The 22,784-nt window shown below is 26.2% G+C and overlaps 1 protein-coding gene across 1 annotated transcript in view; it reads right to left on the reverse strand.

The window, feature by feature from the left end:
• Positions 1–3,647: 3,647 nt before the first annotated feature.
• LOC129619378 (uncharacterized) overlaps positions 3,648–22,784 on the reverse strand; it is a 131,280-nt gene continuing 112,143 nt past the window's right edge. Inside the window, exons 3-4 of the mRNA XM_055534628.1 lie at positions 8,404–9,053; positions 3,648–8,231 (exon numbers count right to left, since the gene is read on the reverse strand). Coding sequence (XP_055390603.1) covers positions 4,124–8,231; positions 8,404–9,053 — 4,758 coding nt within the window. The 3' untranslated portion in view covers positions 3,648–4,123. The remainder of the gene's footprint in view (positions 8,232–8,403; positions 9,054–22,784) is intronic.

Raw genomic sequence — 22,784 nt, forward strand, 5'->3', positions numbered from 1 at the left:
TTCTGGTTATGGGTTTAACAACTTTTAATATTTTTATTTTTTAATTTGCTCATAGAGTGCTGGTTAGGCAAAAATTGACTCTTTAGCAATTCCATTTTTATTACTAACTCAAATGTTGGCCAAAAAATAGCTTATCGGGTTTTTGGAAAATTTCTACAGAATGTTAATCACGCCATTTGTTCACGTAATTTGTTCACGCCATTTTTGCAATTGACATTTTTAAAATGGAAAATTATAAATTTTTAAATTAAAGTGGTTTCATCGTCATTGATTAATCATCAAAATCACTTAATCATCAATCATGTAAAAAAAAATGCATGTAAAAAAAAATGCAGAAAAAAAAAAACTAAATAATTTTTTCATAATCAGTTGCTTTAGCGAAGCATATTGGAATTTATACTGCATGCTTACGTCATGTCGTGTTAGAATTTATGACTAATGTTAGTTCCACGCAATTTAATATACTGAGAAACTATCAAACTCTTATATAAATTAATATCTCATAAATTTATGATTGCATAAATAAATAAGGCACTTCTATTTTCACATCACCTTAAATTGAGCTTAAATAATTAAGAATTTAAATGAGAAAGGGAGTTTATCGCATCGTTTATGCACTCGCTGCGCTGAAAGTTCTACATTAGAACTAAAATTTCTAAGCCGCAGCGTTAAACAGTATGCAAAAACTTCAGCTAAGTTTTTTTTTAGTTTACGCAATCTACAAATTCTGAAACTTCTAAATAATCAGTCCGTTCGACAAAACAACAGAAATCACATTATTTATAAAATATTACCGCAATACTTTTCGCCCTCTAATTCACTGCAACATATGGAAATTTTAACAAGATTTGAAGACTTAAAGAAAACTTAATTTAATAATCGTTCAATATTTGAATCTGCCATTTTGAAATTTAAAATTTTTTTGAATTTTAAATTTAAAAAAAAAAATTTTCAGAAGGCAACGACAAAATTTAAACTAGAAGTCTCCGCAAATTCTTTAACGTCAAAATTTTGTTTTCAGTCTGCAAACTGTCTGACGTATAAAACTTTTACGGACAGAAATATAGTAAACTTTTTACCCGTAATTGACTTTGAATTTTGATCATCCGTAAACGTCAAAACAAAAAAAAAATTTTTTTAGATTTAAAATAATTTTATACTTACATATTAAAAATTAATCAAGAAAAATTTTTTTTATATTATTTTTAACGTAATGATAGTTACTCAATACATCAAATTTATTTACTGAATTACTACGTCAGACTGTCTGCATGTAAAAAAAAAATCTACAATTTTGACGCTTAATTGACTTTTTTTAAACGTTTAAGAATTTAAACTTTGACTCAAAGTAAAAACGCAGTAGAGTATTCGTAAACTCAGACAACTCAGATTTTGTAAAATTTGACGTTTAAGAATTTACCATCTGTGCTACATTTCTTTATTAAAGATTGAATTTTCGAACGCACTTTATTGCAGCCAGTAATTTCCGAACGATCTATATTTTTAATGTATGTAGCCTGAAGTTTCGAACGTGCTATAAACTAGAACTATTCTAGAACTGAATAAACGAAAACCCCCAAAAATTAATTTAATATTTAGATTTTTTATAATGGTAAATTTAATATTTCAAAAATAAGTTTTTTTTTTTTAAATTTTAATATTAATTTTGAAAGGGTTTTGAATATAAATCCTTTCTAATAAAAACTTAATATCTTCGCATTTTTCAATGGGGTCAAATTCACCCTGTTTTCATGATATTGAACAAATATTGAATTAATTTTATTCTTATATTTTTAAGGATTTTTTTTTTTTACAATTTGAATTAAATTAAAATATAAAGTTTCTAAATAATATTTTTTCAGTATTACCTATTTCTACATATTTTAGGTTCCTTAATAATTAATTTAATTAATATTGTTATTACATAATATGTGTGTGTGTATGTAAATATGCATTCATATTATATAATAAAACGATATTTTAAAAATAGAATTGGCTAGAATATCAATTTTTCTTAATTCTAATTTAAAAAGTATTACTTAAATTTATGATAATTGTAAAAAAATATTTAATTTTTAATTTCTTCATCATACAAATAGTTAAAAAAAAAATTTTTTTTTTAGTGTTTTTTTCTTTTTTTTTTTTTACTAAATCACAATTTGACGATTTAAAAAAAAATATACGAGCATGTATTTTTTTTAATTACAAAATCAAAAATAATTAAAAAAGGATTAAAGAGTATTAGCATTATAGATTAAATATAAGTTTAGGGAGTATTTGCTGCATAGGGTTAAAATAAAATCGTGATTAGATACTCCCCTATTATGTATATCGGTATCGGCCGATAAACGGTAATTTTTCGGCAAAATTTTGTGTTTGTATTGTTTATCGGTAAATTTTATCGGAGTCGGGAAAGCTTTTTTTCCCTGTATAGGAAACGTATTAGCTGGTATTATGAAAACAATAAATTGTCGGATTTTCCCCGATTTAAAAGCGGGTACAAATTTTTAGACGACAGATTTTGTTTTTGTAAAATCTTCATTTTATCAAGGCAACTGGTGTAATTAATTGCTTTTTTAAAATGTAATCATTTTTTCTAAATTATTTTCTTTCAAAATGTTATTCATATATTTTATTTAGGAGCAAAATCGTAAGCAACAAAAAACAAATTGCGCGGTTAGTAGAAAAAATGGAAGAGGACTTAAATCTGGCAAGGAATGATAATCTGAAATTCTGGATAAACCTAAAAAATGTGTACATATTATATAAATAATAATATAAAATAGGTACATAAACATACATTTTGTTGTCTAAATCCAATAGATTAGTTGAATCTCTTATATGTCGTCTTTGAATAGCTTGCGTTTCTTCACTTACTACCGTTTCTTCACTTTCAAAATATAATGCACGCGACATTTTCCCGATATATGTATATTTTTATTTTACAAATTTAACAGAAAATAATTTGCTTACAACAACTTTTTAGCACATCAAAACCAAATTCAAAATAATTTTTAAAATTTTTTGAAAATAACTTTTGAAAGAAAACAAATGTCATTAGAAAAAAAAACTTTTTCTCCAATTTACAAAAACAAAAATTTATATGAAAAAGCTTCTTTTAATCGGTTGAAATACTTTTATAGGTATCGGTTCATAATACAGAAGAAACCTAAAACCGATTAGAACTGCCGATAATATATCGGCCGATACCGATGTTCATAATAGAGGGGATAGTTAATACGTTTAGGTGTATGAAAGTTCTATGTGATATTGTAAAATTTAAAGATTAAATTAAATAAATTTGTTTATAACATAATTAATTGTTAATTTAGAATATTTTGTAATAAAATTACAGCGTTTTCTTATTATTGAGTTTTTAAATTCTTTATGATTCAATTTTGTATTAAATAAAATCTTGTATTGTACAAATTAAATTATAGAGGACAGAAATCTTAACTTGTTGAATTTCTTATCAGATTTAAATGAAATTTTGTTACTATATAGGTAATATCAAGGACAATAGATATTCTATAGAGATATCAAATAATCTTCGTATTTAAATAATAAAAAATCTCAAGGAATCTTTAAAAAAAAAGGACCATCAATATCTTATTGATAATTGCGAAAGTCTCTGTTGTACAAGAATATCAGCTATGAAATTCAAGAATGTGAGCTATAGATCAAATGATTAAAAGTAAAAGTAGGATTGCAATATCAGGTAGTATTGTATGACATTTATTTTTTGGTAGAATTTGCTAGAAAAATTAAAAATAGAAATGCAATCAAGAAATAAATTTCATGTAAACAAACAAGGTTTGTTTTTGATAGAACCATGAATTGAAATACTTGCAATACTAAATTTATAATTATGATGTTTTCTTAACTGGCTCTATTAAATATTATAATATTTAATTTAATAATAAATTAAAATTCATTTTGTACAATACAAAATTAGAAATTGATATTGAACGATTTCGTAAAAGGTATAACTAGAAAATATTGAAATTTTTTATATTCGAATCATTTGGTTCTATTCAATTAAAATTAATTAAAAATTATATATATATATATGTATACTAGAATTTAATTAATAAATTTTTAAAATATAATTTAACTTGGATTCCTATTTGGGTGGTCTTTGCGGTCTTTGATTATTGATATTTTGATAAGGACTCTGTTGATAATAATTACTATCTAATAATGATTGAGGACGATTATAAATAGGTTTAAGTTCTAATTGTTGCTGTTGTTGTTGATTTTGTTGTTGTTCTTGTTGATGTTGCAAAAATGGTTGATAAGGATTAATAAATTCGCTGTTAGGATTCAATGGTGGCAATTTTTGACCATAATTTATATTTAAATCACTATGCAATGAATGTCCGGGTGAAACTATTCCATGCTGTGGCTGTTGTTGTTGAGAACTTGAATATGTATTACAGTTATGTGGCCATTTACATGATTGTTGTTGCTGTTGCTGATGAAATTGTTGCTGTTGTGATTGTTGAAATTTAAAAGGTGGTATAAGATCACGTATATTTTCTCGATATATAGGTCTTTTTTGAGATGGATGTGGTGGTAGCGGTGGGGGTGCTATAAATTCTGAATTTGGATTTACAGGAGGACGACCATATGGTATTCTATTAACGTTTGTGTCATTATCTAATCTCCATACTTGAGGAGGATTCGAGGGATTATAGTTTTTATTTGGTGCTACTTTTCGTAGATATTGTTTAAAAGATTCAGCACCATTAATTATTTGCAGTTGTTGTGAATGCTGCAGCTGTTGTTGCTGTCTGTAATGATGACTAGGGCGGCTCGATTGCTCCATTACTTCGGAATGTTGATTAATAGTAGGCCTAGGATAAGATTCACTCACATGACTTTCCAAACCCCATAGTTTTTGCGATTGGGATGCCTGATTTTCTGTAGGTGTGACTTCACGTAGATATTGCTTGAAAGGTTCAGAATTTGGTTTAATTGATTTAGATGAATCGCGGTATTTTTCACGGTGCGGTTTATGATGTGATGGCTGTCTATATTGTTCAATAAATTCAGCATCTGGATTAATTGGAGGTCGACCGTACGCAATATTATTTACATTAATATCGCTTTCGAGATTCCATACTTGAGCAGGTTGTTGCAATTGTTGTTGTTGTTTAATTGGTTGTGGATTCACCCATTCTGATTGCAGTTGTAAATTTTCTGCCACACCTTTTTTATATTGTTGAGTTATAGGAATGGTGTCGTTAGCCGAATTCCATGAAGATGATCTTACTAAAGATGGATCTTCAAATGTTCTTTCTCTTAAATATTGCTCAAATTGTTCAGAATTTGAATTTGTTAGTGGACGTGGCGAAACATAATTGGAATTCGTTGTATTCTCGAAAATCATCCAGTGGGTTTGATGTTCAGGTTGTGTTGCACTTAGCTTTTTCCTAATTTCACTCAAATGCTTTGTAAAAGGTTCTTCGTAGTAACGATTATTCGTTCTCTGAATTTGACTAGCAGATGCTTGAGGAGGACCGTAAAAATAGCCCTCGAATTTATTATTTTTAGGAACTTGTTCAATTTTGCGAGAGTTTGGACGTCTCTTGGGTGGACGTCGACTTGTGATTGGCAACCCATTATTACCAATTTCTTGAACAACCTGTTTTTCAATCGAAATCCATGGATTTTGTGGTTGTCCTAGAGTGCTATGTGTAGCTTGAAGAGGACTATTTGAATAAAATCCATTCTCTGGACGTGGGGTGGAATCATAAATTACTTGAACGTGTATGTCATTATTCTGGCTAACATCAGATTCTGGTGGAGCATTGGTAACAACATTATAATAGCTCGGATCATTTATTTCAGGATAAGTTATAGCACGAAAACCGTTGACCTCGTCAACAGGAGGGCTGTATTTTACCATGGGTTGGAATGGTTCAGAGTCAAATTGGGGTTTTGAAGTGGTGGGATTAGGTCTTCTTGCGTCGAACGAATATTCATAAATTGGTCTGGGCTTATGCGTACTCTGATTATAATCGTACACTTGTTGTTGTTGTTGCGATTGTGGATTTCCATTAAAAAGTTGCAACGTTTGACGTATCGCATTTATTTCCCGATCGAAATCAGGAACTGCAGGCTTAGGTTCCCTATTGTAGAATGGCTTTATAGGTTCGGCAGAATTCTCATAATAAGCAATACCATTTGGTCGAATCTCGGGATGAGGTTTAATATTAGCGAATTCGTCGAAGTTGTAAGGTCTTGGAGTAAGATATGTTTTACCTTGTGATGAATAATGTTTATGTGGTTTACGTAATACAGGTTTAATAGTAGTAATTTTGGAAACTTTATGTTTTTTTGTTGGTTGTTTAGGTTCCGGACTTACTGAAGTTATTGGAACAGGTGTTGGCGTTTGAGAAATTGCTTGAGGCATTGGAGAAGTTGTATGTCTAAGAGGAATTGTTGGATTGGGAGGAAGTGTTGGTGGTAAAATTTCTTTATAATATACTTCTGGTGTTGGAAGAGGTGTTGGTTTAAGATCATAATATTCGTAATATATTGGATTTTTAAGCGATAGGCCATCGTTCTTGGGAGCCTTACTTTTTGCCTTTGGTACAAAAGAAATGACTTCTTCGACGGGAGCTGGTTCTGTCGATGGTTTTTGTGTTGTTGAAGTTGAATAAATATTACTAGAAGGTGTGTAATATCGAACTTTACCATATGGTGGTGGTACTTCCGTGATAGCATATACCACCTGCTTATTCATATCAAATTCAACAGGAGGTTGACTTGTAGTCGTACTTGATGATGTGGTTGTGCGGGTTGGGGAAGAATATTTTGCAGTTGGAGTTGTGCTTGTTATAGGATCTGGTGTAACTACGATTGTTTTTGGTTTATACTGTTGCAACCTTGTAAGTTTTTGTCTAAATGATGGTTGATTAGGCCTTGGTTTTCTTGTACGCTTCTCAGCATTTAATCTACTAAAAGCATTTGGTGGCGGTGGCAATACGATTCCAGGTACCAAGGGACCGGCTGGTACTGGATTAGTGTAGTTACTTTTATATACAAAGCTGTAAGGAGGCGGATAATATAGTGATGGATCATCTTCATCGAATTGATCTAATATATCATCAACGGAACCATTGGGTGGAACAGCTGGAAAATCAAATGGTTTGAAATTTAAAAAAGGATTGTAGATGGTTCCGTTTTTAATGTTCCATGCGGGATTTCCTGATGGGTAAAAATATCCTTCTTTAACATTTTTGGCATCAGTGATGCTTGCCAATTTCGTAGTGCCTTGATACGAGCCTTTCCTGGAAGGTAAATCTTTCTTGTCGTTACTTTCATTTTCGATTTGGTTTTTATCTTCAATTCCGGCGGGATAAACTGGTACCGTTTCTGCGGTTGATTCATTGAAGAATGGCGTATTTCCGAACGTGATTTGATTATCGCCGACAAATTGAATCGGTTCATTTTCCCCAAGTTGGATAGGAAATGGTGGGGGTATTTTAGGGTTTTCTGGAATTTTTATCGGACGATCTGGTTCAATATAATCATCAATTGGAGCCCAAGGTTCATTTTTGTCTTTGTCATTAAGTCCTCCACCTTTAATTACTAAAAGATGATCTTCAGCTAACCAAATATCTTCTTCATTAAGACCACCCAAAGTTTTTTCGTTATCATGGGGAAATTCTTTATTTTGTAAATAACTTAAAATTCCAGGACGTTTTGGATGCTTTTTGAAAATTTCTTCTTCAATTAAACCGTATTTTCCATCTTTAACTTGTTCAGATAAAGTTTTATTTGGATCAAGTTTCTTCTTTGGTTTAGTTTGTTCTTCTTTACCATCACCAGCTCCAAGTCGTAAAATTCCATTATCCCAATTATCTAATTCTTTTGTATCTTCAAGAAAAGCTTCATCATCATCTTTCTTATTAGTATCATAATCTTCACCTTTAATTGAAGATTTAGATGTTACAGCTGAAAGAATATTCGGTGATTTTTCACGTAATATGCTGCCATAAGTTCTACTGCGATATGGTTTCCTAATCGATAGTGTAGTAGAATTAATTGAAGCTGGTGTTGTCGTATGCGAATGCAATTCTGTCGATACTTCAATTTTAGGTGTTGTTGAATAGGTCTTAATTCTTGTGACTGTAGTTTCTGATTCTAATTTCTTTGTAGAATAAGCTGGATCATTTGATAATGTTAAATGACCTGCTATTAATCTTTGAATAGTTCTTGGTCTACAATAATTTAAGAATAAAAAAGAGAAAAATAAATATTAAAAATAATTTCATAGAAGAAGATTAAATTATTTTTGATCCAAAAAAAAAACAATTCTATTAAATCATTGAGTTAATGCAACTACACTATAAAATAAAATTTTTGAAAAAATCATAAAAATTACAAACTCACGTTTTACTAGTTCGTCGCACTCTATTGCTTTGCTGTGTTTCATGCCACAAAGATTGTGAAGCTTGGTTTAGTGATTTAATTTGTTCTTCTTCTTTTGATAAATGTTGTTGTTGGTGCTGTTGTTTTTGTTTTTGTATATGCCTTCGTTGTTGCTGTTGTTGTTGCTGTTGTTGCTTTTGTTCACGACAATCTTTTTTTATATTTTCGTCTTTAAGGAGTGTGATGCATGATACTTCACTATTACCATTATTACCATTAAAATTATTACTATCTTTACTTTGTGATAAGTCTATATTTTTTATTTGTAAGTCGCGTGCCGTACGTGATTTTTTTATTTTGAAATTATTTTCGTCTTCTTTTTGTAATTGCTTAGAAGCTACCGCTGATTCTGTTGTCGATGTAACTGTTTTTGATGGTCTTTTTAATTTTTCTAATTGAAATTTTCCTTTTTCCTTTTCTAATACATTTTTTTGAGCTAATAATGATGATGAAGTATGAAATGTAGTTGTTGTTGTTTTATTAAAATAAGAAGAAGTTGGTGATAAAATTGAATTAATCGTTGATGATGTTGTAGCTAATGAAGATGAATAAACATTTTGTTGGATTTGAATTAAAAATAGCACAAACAAGTGCAAAATGAACGACTTCATCTGTAAAGAAATGGAAACAGAAAAAATGATTTATTATAGTAATTTACTGTTTAACGTAAAATTTTTTGCAGGTTCTTTTAAATTATTTTAATTAGTGTTAGAATAAATTTTAAGTAGTAGTAATTTAGTTGGTTCTGAAATGAGAATTTCGATTAATGAAAGATTCAATATTATCGAAACTCGTTTGGCAAGTTGTTTTATTTATTTTGAGCTTAAGAACAGTGAAAATATTATGAATTTAAAAATATTTATAATAGATTTGCCACCCTTTAAATATTTTCTTAAAATTTTGTTAAAAATTTAAGAATTTTTTAATTTTAAAATTATTGGGTATTTTATTTTATAAAATTGCGATAACCATATACGAATGATTGTCAGTTGTCACTAAGTTTAATAATAAAACGGAAATTATTTCAATAAATGACCAAAAAGGCATAATAATCAAAAAAATGGTTTTAAATTTAAATAATAAAATTGAACAAAAATATGTAAAGGACATTGAAATTTAACATGAAATTTTAAATACGTAAGCAATCCAAAATTAATGAAGTTTTCGTTGTTAAAAAATGATTTTATGATTTTTAAATCCTTGGGTCACATAATACACCCACCCATCTTTATGATTATGCTTTTTTTTTTTTTTTGATATTGTAAAAATTAAAGATTTTATTTAACTGCAAATATTTTTCCAATGTTAATCAGATTTTGATTAAAAATTTTCAATGATATTTGAAATTACTTACATTTTATATTTAATTTATGTTTTTTGCAAAAATAAGCAATAAAATTTTAATCAAAATTGCTTTTTAGTGATGTGATCATAATAAAATGAAAGAAATATTTTGATTACAGCTCGATTATGGATTGCATTATGGAATGGAGGATTCGTGATTTACACCATTTTAATAAAAGTATGGAGACTGTGTTAAAATAATTTTTAATTTAAAAACAGAACCAATAACTTTTTTGGGAACTACGTGGTATTATCTTGGATTTTTTCTTATTTGAGAAAGAATTATCGATAGAATATTGCTTTAGTAATAAAAAATTTAAAGCATTTTGTACAAAAATTTTAAATAAATCTTCTTCTGGTAGAAAATTTCATGCATTGTACTAAGAAGAAATATGATTATTCTTTTTCATTGAACTTATTCGCAGTCGTCTTATCTCTTTCATATAATCCCGCAATGTAATTTATAATTTGTATTCTACATGTTACTATACAAGATTCCACGGACAATAATGTCTATATTTGCTGCAAAAGCGAGCCATAACGCAAAAAATAATATTTCTAATTTATTGACATAGGGATAAGCACCTAAAACGTTTCTTTTTTGCGCAAAATTCCATTTCTTCAGCTTGAAAATTATCACTTACAATAAATTATAAAGAAAAGCTCTCTTTCAAAATCGATTATTTAAATTTTCACTTTAAAAATCGATTTTCTAAAATGTCCAAATCAACAAACAATCGATTATCTATGTATGAATTTCATTATATTCGCTATTAAATCGCACCTTATATTTTTATAACAATAATGAATAGCCATTAACACATCCATGAAAAATTCAAATATTTAAAATAATTAATTATAATTCAAAAAATAATATCAAATTAAAAATTACATTTGTCATTGCCATATAATATCATTATTATCATTTAATATATTATTTTCGATTTTATATGAATAAACTTAAGTATTCGATTAAAATGATTTAAAAATTAATATTATGAATGAATTTATAAGTAAAAGAGAATATAAAAGAAAAAATATAAAAAAAACAATTCATTCTCTTTAATTTATTTAATTTTAAATGACAGATTTGATTTTTGATATCATTATATGAAGTAGTTGAGATTTAATGTGGAGAAGATGATGTTGAAGTTTGATATGATGATGTACTTGTACAGTAGAAATAACAGAAGCATCATCATCATTAGATAGAGGCTTATATTCACATTATAAATCTAGAAATAATAGTAGCAATCATATAACAAAATTATATAAAATCTCTCACGTTTACACGTTATATACAAACATAAACGGATTATATAATATTATTGTACAACAACATCAATCAAAATAGTCTCATACAATTTGTAGTAGTCAGACAAGTATGAAGAGGTATATGACATTTTTTCGAATATATAAATTATGTTTGTAAAATATATTGTTAGTGTAGTTTTGCGTGTAATCATGTTATTTGTTTTGTTTTATACAAAAATTTTCGAATTGAAATGATTTATAGTGAGGAATAAACGCTTAATTTGAACTTTAGCACAAAATACTTGTATGACAAAAGCATTTTTAACCGGATTTTAAAGTTTTTGACTGTTTTGTTGATTGGAAGTCTTTTGTCTTTTCATAATTTTTATTGCATTTTTGTATTCATTATAAGTAAGGGCTCCGTATGTTGTATTACTATAAAATAATATTCAGTAAATAGCTCAGCTTTTAGGCAAGTATAATGTAAAAATTTTAAAGCATATGTAATTAAAACTTACATATATTTATTTAAAACGAACCCAAGAAATTGTTGCCTATATGTACGTATATAATTTCGATGAATTGCTTTTTCGATTATTTAAAATTTCTATATTTTCAATTTTGATATTTTTAATATGGTTATTATTTTATAACGAGTAAATTCCATAAATACTTCAAATTCAAGAAGAACCAAAAAAAAAACACAAATAAAGTGATCAACGACTCAAGCATATCTTGATTATTCGTTTGAATTTGAGCATCAACCAGTGAAGATGAATGCTAAATAAAATATTAACATATCTGTTAAGCAGAGTATTATTGAATTATAAAATTTATATTGAAAAATTTATAATAGAGATGACTCTGTGGAATTATTGTTGTGTCTATTTGTTATACTCGTATATGCGGTATGCATTCATTATTGTTATACCTGTCAGTATAATAAACATTTTATTGACATTTTATTTGTTATTATGTTGATTAGTAATTAATCATAAATATTGATTTTTTTTTTGCTTTTATTTGAAATGTGATGTTCATTTGTAAATTTGTAAATAAGCTGATAAAATTGTTTATAAATTAAGTGGAAAATTAACATGATGTTAAAATGAATTGGGGAAAAAAAATTTTACAAAATATTTTTAGTGTTATAAAATTTTTGAAATATTTGACAATATTGGCAATTATGAATGAAATTAGAAATATATGTATATGCAGTATATGAGTGTGAATTCAAATATTTCTTTAAAAAATTTTATTATTTATTTTTTTTAATTTTTAAATTCTATTTAAATTTGAAATATTTCAATACGATTGTAGAATATTTCTTAAATTTTTGATTATAAAATTTTGATTGCATTTGACATTCGGTTTAATTCAATAATATTCGCAAGTGCTCCTCAGTTAAATTAATTGTTCCGATTATTTTTGTTAATAAAATCGATTTAATGTTTTTCTTGATATTTCGATTTAATTTTAACTAGCCAATTATTAATTAATTTTTTTAATGATATTATACAATAATGTATGTAGCTTGATAATTGAAAATTTTTCCTGTCAAAACATTATACTTATAGGCATGTAACTAAAATATAACACTTTCAATTATTCTTGTTTGTTCAGAAAGTTGAAAATTTGAAAGGAAAACTTAAGTTCATTATAGAAAAACTAATAAAAATTTTAGTTTTTTATTGTACGGATCATTTATTATGGCATTAACTTTTTTTTTGTGTGTGTGTCAATGCAGATTCTAATCGTGACTATTGAGAAAACTTTTTTTTAATTATGTTGACATTTTTTTGTACATGCAATACTGGAATTAAATGAATTTAGTTTGGGATAAGATAAAGTAAAAAAAACTTTCTAATTATAATTATCGCATAACATATAACAATTGTATAACAGTTATTGTTAAAAATTAAAAGAATTTTAACTATACATATAATTTAAGGGCATAAGCATAAAATATTATAAGTGAATGAAAATAGGTGAATATGGACTCGATATTTTTTCATTATATTTGTAGTATATAAGAAATATCAAGGTCAAAAAATTGACGAAAATTGACAACTTCAAAAAATTTCTATATTATTAATTATATTCTTAATATTACTAATAAGAATTATGATATACAATTATTACGTACTGTTATACACATAACTGTTATATGTATATATATTTAATTATTATTATACAATGCTCAGAAACTTTATTTATTTTGCCTAAATTCAACATAGTATGATGAACACCTTATAATTAAATTGATATGCTACTGGAAAAAGTATAATAAATGTCATTTAGAATGTTCAACTTTTTATTAACAATAATAATAGTACTCGTAAGTACAATAATTGTCTATTAATATCAAAATTGAACAATAAAATGGTTGTTAAATGGTAAGAATTTAAAAAACAAAAATAAAAACTCTTTAGTGTCAATTCTTAAGGCATAGCAGCAAATTGTGTTTTAACAATGTAATAACAATTTTATTCAACACACCAACCAATTTGTTTCACACTGTTTATGTATTCGTACTTGATTTAACCAGCAAAATAAAAAAAAAAATTACGATGAATCGTGCATAAAATTTTTGTTATTGTTCAATTATTCTGCAATCATGAATTGAACACGCATAAGTATTTGTTGTATACTCTTACTTATTTCGTTCTCCTATATATAAGAAAAATTCTTTTTGTATTACAGATGACAAAAAATATTGTAATTTTGTAAATAAAAAAAATTCAAATTATTTTCTAAAAAATTATAACAATTTTATCAACACTTTTGTAATACCGAAATTTATATGTATTGTAACAATATTTGATTGTTGTTATCGTATTTTCCGAAATGAAGCAGGCATATGCATTTAATTATGGCACATTCTGTTCTCCATATAGTTTGACATATTACATGGAGGGTAGTATGCGCAGCATATTAAAAAAAACCGATTCTTTGTTATAATTCTGTAAATGTATGTTTTATAATCTGAATGTATTTGCTGCATACGGAGCAATTTGAACCACATATTTTAATTTGTAGCTCCCGACAATATGGAACGTATACATACAAGTTAATATATATTATGTGATTATCCTAAAGTTGTCAAAATTAATTTTTTATTAAAAATTTAATGTGTTTTTCTAAATATGGACATTAAAATGATTTTATAATTATAAGTCAGTTCAATTTTTGACTCCAATTCAATAAATGCAGTTAAAAACTAAAAATGGTTATGTATGCATATAAAATGTAACAAATTGGAACGTGCGCATTCTATAAAATTAAAATCGGAAGATTTTAGTATGCAATTGATTTTAATAAAATTTTATTGCTTAAAAATTTCTGTATAAGACGGGCAATTATTTAAAATAGTAGTGTATAAACTCAAGGGAATTATAAATATTTTTACATTTTTATGACATTTTTAAGAGAAAATATAAAAAAAATATTGTGATAGTCACTAAAATACCCCTAAAATTTATTTGATTGCAATAAAATTACTTGAATTTGCTTGCATTTAATTATGTATTAATTGATGTAAATATTTGTGCTTAAATTTAGTGTCCCGAGAGAATTTTATTTGATTACTAAAATTAAAATGGTGTTGAGAATGATTTTTTCATTCATAAATTTTAATTTTTCGATAAAAATCTAAGCGGTTGTTATTTTGTTAACATTTTTTTACGATTTTAAATTATGGTTTGCCTTATATTTACGATCACAGGTAGTGTGAAATCTAGAGAATTGGTAATAATTTGAGAATCGATATCATTAATGTTATTAATTATTATGATACAAATTATTTTATAGTGCTAATTCATTATCGCGGCGGTTTCAGAAATGGAGCAAAACGTCCATTTCAAATATGTCGCAAAATCTTGTTACACAGTATCTTCCTGAGATTATTCATTAAATTACGGTCTACAATTGTACAATACAGCCAACTGCCATGCTACCTAGTTAAACCTACTCCAATTATAGTCACCCGTCAAATATTTTAATTAATCAATGTGATTCTTTTAAAAACTCTCCATTTCTGTTGTAATCAAAATTGAAATTTTAAAGTGTAATGGAAAGTGTAACAATTTTATTGCAAAACACTTTTGTAACATATAAAACCACTCTTTTTAATTCTTCTTACTTAAAGTGGGTAATTAATTTTTTCAAATTAGAGAAAGAAAAATATTAAATTATAGGAAAAATAAATGTGACGAAATTTTCATTTTTTCTTTAACTTTTTTTTTTTTGAATTTAGATCACTTTCATTTAGATTGAGATCATTGAGATTTGTGATTAGAAAAGCTCAGTTGGTTACTGTACGTGGATTTTTTTCTTTCGTTTTTGAGGTTTATGGGTTTGGAAGAGCTGAATGTGGTTGTAAGATATTGATACCTTTCTAATGTTAATTTAGAAATAGTTTATATTGATGTATACATTCATAAGTATATATAAGTGTTGTATCTCTGCATGCTGCTTTTCATTGTTTTAATCTAATTACTAATATCATTGGCTAAATATCTTTTCTTTATACAGTGGTTCGGAGCTGGTATTGGAAATCTCGAGAGATGATTTCTTGGAGTTTTTTAAAAAAAAAAAATGCTCGTGAGGCCGAGGTTCCTCTTGAACCTTTGAAGAGTTAAAGAAAATCCGACTGGAAAAATCCGAATCTTTGACAAATGGTACATGTGACATTAAAAAACGCTAAAAATTTTTTAAGATAATCAACGTTTCGTTATCATTTGAAAATCGTCAAATAGTCTTTTACCCTTTTCGTTGGCCTATTCACTCTCTTTTGAATATTTGTTAGAAAGAATCTCATTTTCTTTCACTCTCCCAGAATTACACCTAGGCGTTCAAGCCATGGCTCCCCTCATACACAATCGATTTTTTTCTTAATTAACTTCAAAGAATCATCTTCAAAACTTTAACAACAGCTTCGGACCACCCTGTATTTAATATACAATTATATATTAATACTTTAGATATCATGTATAATTATTTTAAGCTTGGTTTATTTAGAAATTGAATATTAAGGAAAACAAATAAAAAATAAAAGTTAATTTTTTTTTTTTGTAATTAATTCTTGTGTAATAAAACATCAATTATTGGTTTATAACTTGAGATTTTATATTTTAAATTCACCATACCCAACTGAGTAATTCTAGTAATTAAGTACCTTTACACTGAAATTTCCATAAATTTTTAAAAAATTTAATATGAAAATTGTTTTTCCTTTTGTAATACTTGAATTTTGTGGTTTTTATAAATTTTGTGTTTATTTTAAGAGAAAATAAAATTATTAGAGTATTGTAAATTGATATTTAATTAATAATGCATTAAAATTTAAAAATTAATTAAAATAATACTGGAAATAGAGAAAAATTCATTCATAATTTTTCTTATAAATTTTATAATTCGAATTTATTCACATAAAATGTCAAAAATGTGACGTGATATTTGGTTAAAATTATTTATTTTAACAAATTATTTATTAAAGAACCATTAAATATAATAAATTAAATTATGAAATAATTAAAATTTTTAAAATATGATTGATTCTCTTATTTCCTTATTCAAATATATTGAGCCTTATTCTAGTTGTCGAAGTAGAGCGACAATTGTCGTCACGACTTGAATTTGATATTCTAAATGGCGATTACAGTGACACGTGTCGTGGAATAGCGGGAAAATGTGTTTCAGGTATATTCCAGTTGTCGTTGTAGAGCGACACATGTCGTAGTGAAACGACGTTTTTTGTCGAAATGTATTTAACAAGTGACAAGCGAGATGGATATACCAAAAATGTGAGTTTAAACAAAACAATTTAATAAAAATATAAAATTTATTTATAAATAAAAATATAAAAATATACAATTTATAAAAAATAATAAATTTTGTAATTTAATACATAAATTAAACCATATAATATATAATTTAATTTTTATTTTTAGCTTAAAAGTAACAACAAGGAATCAATTTGAAGAATTGGGAAATTTTATGACGGAGAACGCCTTTATTGCGAAAGGCCTTAAATTTGCTGAGAATAGCTGCATAAGCAAATGCGAGTTTGATGCAAAATGGAACCAGCTAACAGAAAAGCTTAATAGCTTGGGTCCGCCCATTAGAAGTACTGCAGGATGGCAGAAGGTAATTTTAACATAAGTTTAATTTAAAATTTAATTAATTTATGTAAATTTTAGGTAATTTTCAATAAAGGAATCATGAGATGATCCCGGATTATTAGCATCCACATACCTGATGCGCATTTTATGATCGCAAACCTTTAAGTCACATTATATTAAAATATTTACAAATATTTAACAAGCAATGTTATACATACCAACATAACCTTTAAGCTATGATAACCCATCCGGTTATAATGTAAATAACACTCCATTTGGCAAATCCAATAGAGCTGTCCCTAATCTTAAATCTTTTGATCCTTAATTGTTGTTTTTTTCAATTTCATTACTCTCGGAGTCTGATGAATTCATAAACCATAATGCAAATGACGACATTTTTTATTTCCCTCGGATTAAAAATATAAATATATACACCGAATTTTTTTTTTAGTTTGAACTTTACTCGCCAAAATTTCTTTTTAAAATGTATCAATTTCACTTAAAACGTTTCATTTTCGTTTATTTCTCGCAGTCACGTCATTCGACAACTAGAATACCACATTTCAAGTGATGTGACAGCGACAACGACAAATGTCACGTAAGTGACGCGACAACTAGAATAAGGCTCATTAATTAAATTATTCACTACAGCAATCTAGGCGAAAAGATCACTGTGAGCTCAAATTTTACTACTCAATTTTCGAATTTATTCTGAAAGCGAGTGAGTAATTTAATTGAAACATATATAGGTTCTTTTTTTTTTTTTAAATTTTGGGTTCATTCGGGAAGAGTTTGGATGAATTTTGTTTCCCCAATTTCGAAATTTTTAATTAGAATCACACATTCAACTCTTTAATCATACTTGATTTAGAAAAAGTCGTATATAATTTGTTTATATATATAAATTAAGAATTTTTTAGAATAAATCATTTTCGAAATGGAATACGTTGTAGTACATCTAATTAGAAATTTCATATATAAGCTTATCAAACATAAAATTAATTTTGAATTCTTTCTTTCGAATTGTAAATAAAATATTTTAAAATATTTCAAGTGGAAAATTATTATTGAAGTTTTTCTCCTTTTTCCACAAATTTTTTTTCACATCAACATATAAGATTAAAATAATTAGAGTAACTTTCCTTCGAAGTAATTATCATTTAAATTTAAAAGTGTTATACCAATTTGTATAACTTTTGTGTTTCATTTCTCCACCTAGCTACGAGTATATACTATAACTAAAGTGTAACAAATACTAAAGTAAGTAGTGTTGTGATTGCTGTGTAACAAACGATTCATGTGTGTATGTAAATTTTAGTAAGTAAATTATGCCAATTTATTTATGAATTATATTATTTTCTTTCTGTACATAACTGTAATACTGCGCGTCAATTATTAAATCTCATTATTAAACAAAATTATTTTTTTGACTACAATTATTATTCAAAATAATTTTTTCTTTTAACATTTTTAATATCATTACTAATATTACTCTACTACGTATATATTCGGGTTTATGTAATAGAATAACAAAAATATTTACACCTGTCCAATATTACAATCACATACCTATCATATTATTTACATATGTACATATATTATGCAGATATTAAGTAAACAGGTGAAAAGATTACAAAATAATTTCACCAAAAATATAAGAGAGATAAGAAGAGAAAAGAAGAGAAAAAAAAAAATTTTTTTTAAACCAAGATGAAAAATGAAAACTCATTCATCATCCTATTGTCTGTCTATTCAAGTAGCCTGCCTAACAAAATTTGTACTTTCCAATTAAAAAAATTTTTTTTTTTACTTTACTTATAAGATTTGCTATGACTGATAGACGAAACGTTCATTTTCGCTTTAATTATTTTATTTCAACTGTGATTTTTTTCTTTTACTTCAAAAAACTATAACATTTCCTTTTTAAAATTTTACATACTAGCTAGTATAAGCAAGTATAACATGTATAGAATTAAATGTGAGTTATTTTTTTTTTTTTTTTTTTTGCAATTTTCATTCGGAACCGAAAAAAATCCAATTAAAATTTTTTTAATAGTATGTATAGTACGGTTAGTTAATCATCATTATATCAATGAGTAGTTGATGTGTATATAAGAATTATAATCGGTATTAATGACCATTAAGAAGAAGGAGTTGTAACGAATGGAAATTAGGAAAGATTGTAAATTATTATAAGTTATTAACAAAATTAATTCGAATATAAGCTATGCCCGATAATTAATATTGAAATGTATTACCAAACAACTGAAATTAGGTGTGACAAAATTCGGATTTTTACTATAAGTACAAAACTATAGTAGTTACAAAACTATATAGAAGTTATAAGTACTAACTTATAACTCCTGCTCATACATAAAAACATTTTCTTAAATTTAGAAATTTTAGGGTATATCACATGAATTTTTGATCATATCTAAGCAAAAAATCAAACAGAAATCATTGAAATTTAATATTACGAGTTCTGCCTTAAGAAACATTTTAGGTAAATCAAATTCCAGAAAGTGGATTTGCATTTTTGAAGGTATATTATTTATATAAGTTTAATAAATTTCTTAAACTTTTGAAATAATTTCCAGAACAAAGGATTTTTTTCAAAATATTTGTATAAGACTTTTATTTTCACTGAGAATACATTTGGCGTAATTTGTAAATGTTGTTCAGGAAAGCAAAATGCAATTAATGGGAATTCGTAAATTTTGAGTAATTAGCTGTAATTTCTGAGAGAGATTATCATAAGTAAATTGTGCTATTGTATTTTATTTTATGTAGTTTTTGAAAAAGTGAAAAATATGAGATAAATCCATTTGTGAATTCATTTTCCATAACTTTAATAAAAGATGCATATTTTAACATCTTTAACATTTTCCGAAATCGAAGTTTAAGAAATATTAAGCACAAGACACAAATAATCTTGTGACACAAGAAATAGACATAGGTAAGCTTGAGTGAATTAATTGCCGAATTGTGTAGTAACTGCGAACTACTGCCATGCCACTGTCATTATGATATTATTGATTTTGTGCGTTCTGTCACTGTGTGTCATTACAGTACTCACAGATGTAAAAGATAAAAAGTGTTTTTTTCATACAAATAACTGCCCAAAATTAATAGCACAATTTTATATTTTAAATTGCTTTACATTTTTGTGCAAAATATTATTATTTGTTTAGTCTACATACTTTTTACATAATATAGTATACGCAGTTTTCTCACATAATTTTAATAAGTGAGAACATACAAACATACACATTATTGGTATAAAATTAAGTTACTTGAAGTCAATACACCAATTTATTTAAGTGTATACGGCGGAAGAAAACTTCCGGTTAATATCATTATAAAATTATAACGTTGTAAAAACGTTCAACAGTGAAATGATATAGAAAATTTAAACGGTTTTCATTATACGAATAGAAATTTGCATATCCAAATATAATTCTGTTCATATTGATTTACTTTACTTTTTCATATTGTGGTGAATGAATAACACTATAGAGTTTATAAGGTTGAATTAAAAGAAATTGGAAAAATTACTTATTATTTAAAGTATGTAGATTATCCGTTTTATCTTTATTTATTGAAAGTTTTTTATATAATAATTTAAAGGTGAAGAAAACATAATGAACTCGTGAAAAGGTGGTGAAAACTATATGTAAGTGCATACAACGTAGTTGATTTAAAAATGGGTTGAAAGAAGTTTATTGAATTAAGTACAGAATTGAAAGGGAGCTTCAATTCAGGTGCACTGAAGAATTAAAGAAGAGCAATATTTGTCCTAGATTTTTCTGGGTGAAGTTACAAGAGTAACCGTGCTTCTGTGTCATCCTATAATATATAAAGTTAAGGTAATATTATGTAGAGATTTTTCATAATTTAATTTCAAAAGAATAGCCTTTTCATTATTACTCATACGAATTATGTTCTTGTCTGTAATTCTGATGGAAATTTCGGCTAATCTTTTCTTAAAAAGTCCAGTGATAACTACAAAAATAATTGAGTTAAATTAACACCAGTTTAAATTAATAATATTTTTTTTTGTCATAATGATAATAATTACCAGATCATTATTTAATTTTGTGAAATTGAGAGAGTGGTATACAAAATCAAAAGAGAGAATTAAAGCTACAATATTAAAGGCCTTCATTCTCAGAGAATTCGGTTAAAATTGCCTGAGTGTTTTCGATAGCTGTTATGTCACTTCAATACTAGCTATTTGAAATTTATTTCAGTAATTCTTACAGTAATTAAGCTTAGCCCGAAATATTTTATAAAGAAAACTTCTCATATAATGATTAAAAATGTTAATTAGTGCGTACATAGAAATGAAAGTGACAAGTTCATTAATTCATTAAAATGTCATATGTTTTTTGCATAAATAATTTACCTAAATTATGTTGATTTGAATGCATCTGTTAATTTTAATGTATTGTTGGTTGCAAGTAGCTGTTCATGTATTTTATTTGTGCGTCGTACTTTTTTGAATACAAATATGAATTTTAAAAATGAAACAAATAAAAGTCATGTTTTTACATGACTTACTGACATTACATTCTGTGATGTATGTATGTAACAATCATCAAGAATTTCTAAATTAAGAATTCATAATAAATATTCAATTAAAATATTTTAATAATACAATAAAATTAAATAAAATGTGTATTTTAACCATTTATGGTGCTGCATAAAATAATTATTCATTCTTTTAGAAAAAGCCTTCTGTCATTATGACAGAGATTTTATGACATTTGTAATAAATACGACGAATGAATAATTATTATTAATTGTCATCGATATGAAATGTTTTGGAATGTTACATAGCTACTTTGATGCAACTTTAAACACAAAAATGATAAATGTGAAAAAGAGAAAAATTACTATGAGATTATCTCAGAAATTTAGGGAGAGGTTTAGTCATATTATGCATAATCAATATTCAATATACATAATGTAGATCGTGGACTGGATAATTACATACAGTAGTAAGAAATTTTTTTACACTTTAAAAATTTCTTCATGAGGAAGAAATTTTTTAAGTGTAATTAAATTTATAGCATTGCATATTTTATTTGGATATTATTTTTGAATTCAAAATGTTAAAATTTTTTGAAATGGTATTAACGAGGGGCTATATTTAATCTCTCATAGTACAATTCTATGCGATTCGATATTTAGAATAAGGCTCAAAATACAAAAATCAATTTTGACATAATATGTTGTCATGTCGTTGTCAAATAAATTATATGAGAAAGTTGAATAATTAACTAACTGTTCTTATGTAACAATAACAATATTAAGAATAGTTTGAGGTGGCAATCAATTTTATAAGAAAACTATTATACAATGTATGCACATACTGTTACATTTACATATACAAATATCTTCGTATAACAATAATAATTGTCAATTATCTAATTGAGAATCCATTAAAATAATTGCATCAAAAATAATTAAAAAGTTAATTGAAATCATAAAAAAAAATTAATGTTATACATTTAAAAACTGTTATAATTATGTATAACAGTTTTTTTTTTTCAAAAATTTTTTAATAAAATTTAAGGAATTTTTTCGTATTAAAAAAAAAATTAAAAATTTTTTCATTAT

Source organism: Condylostylus longicornis, unplaced genomic scaffold (genome assembly GCF_029603195.1).
Source record: "Condylostylus longicornis isolate FDR11 unplaced genomic scaffold, ASM2960319v2 ptg000013l, whole genome shotgun sequence".
Lineage (NCBI taxonomy): Eukaryota > Metazoa > Arthropoda > Insecta > Diptera > Dolichopodidae > Condylostylus > Condylostylus longicornis.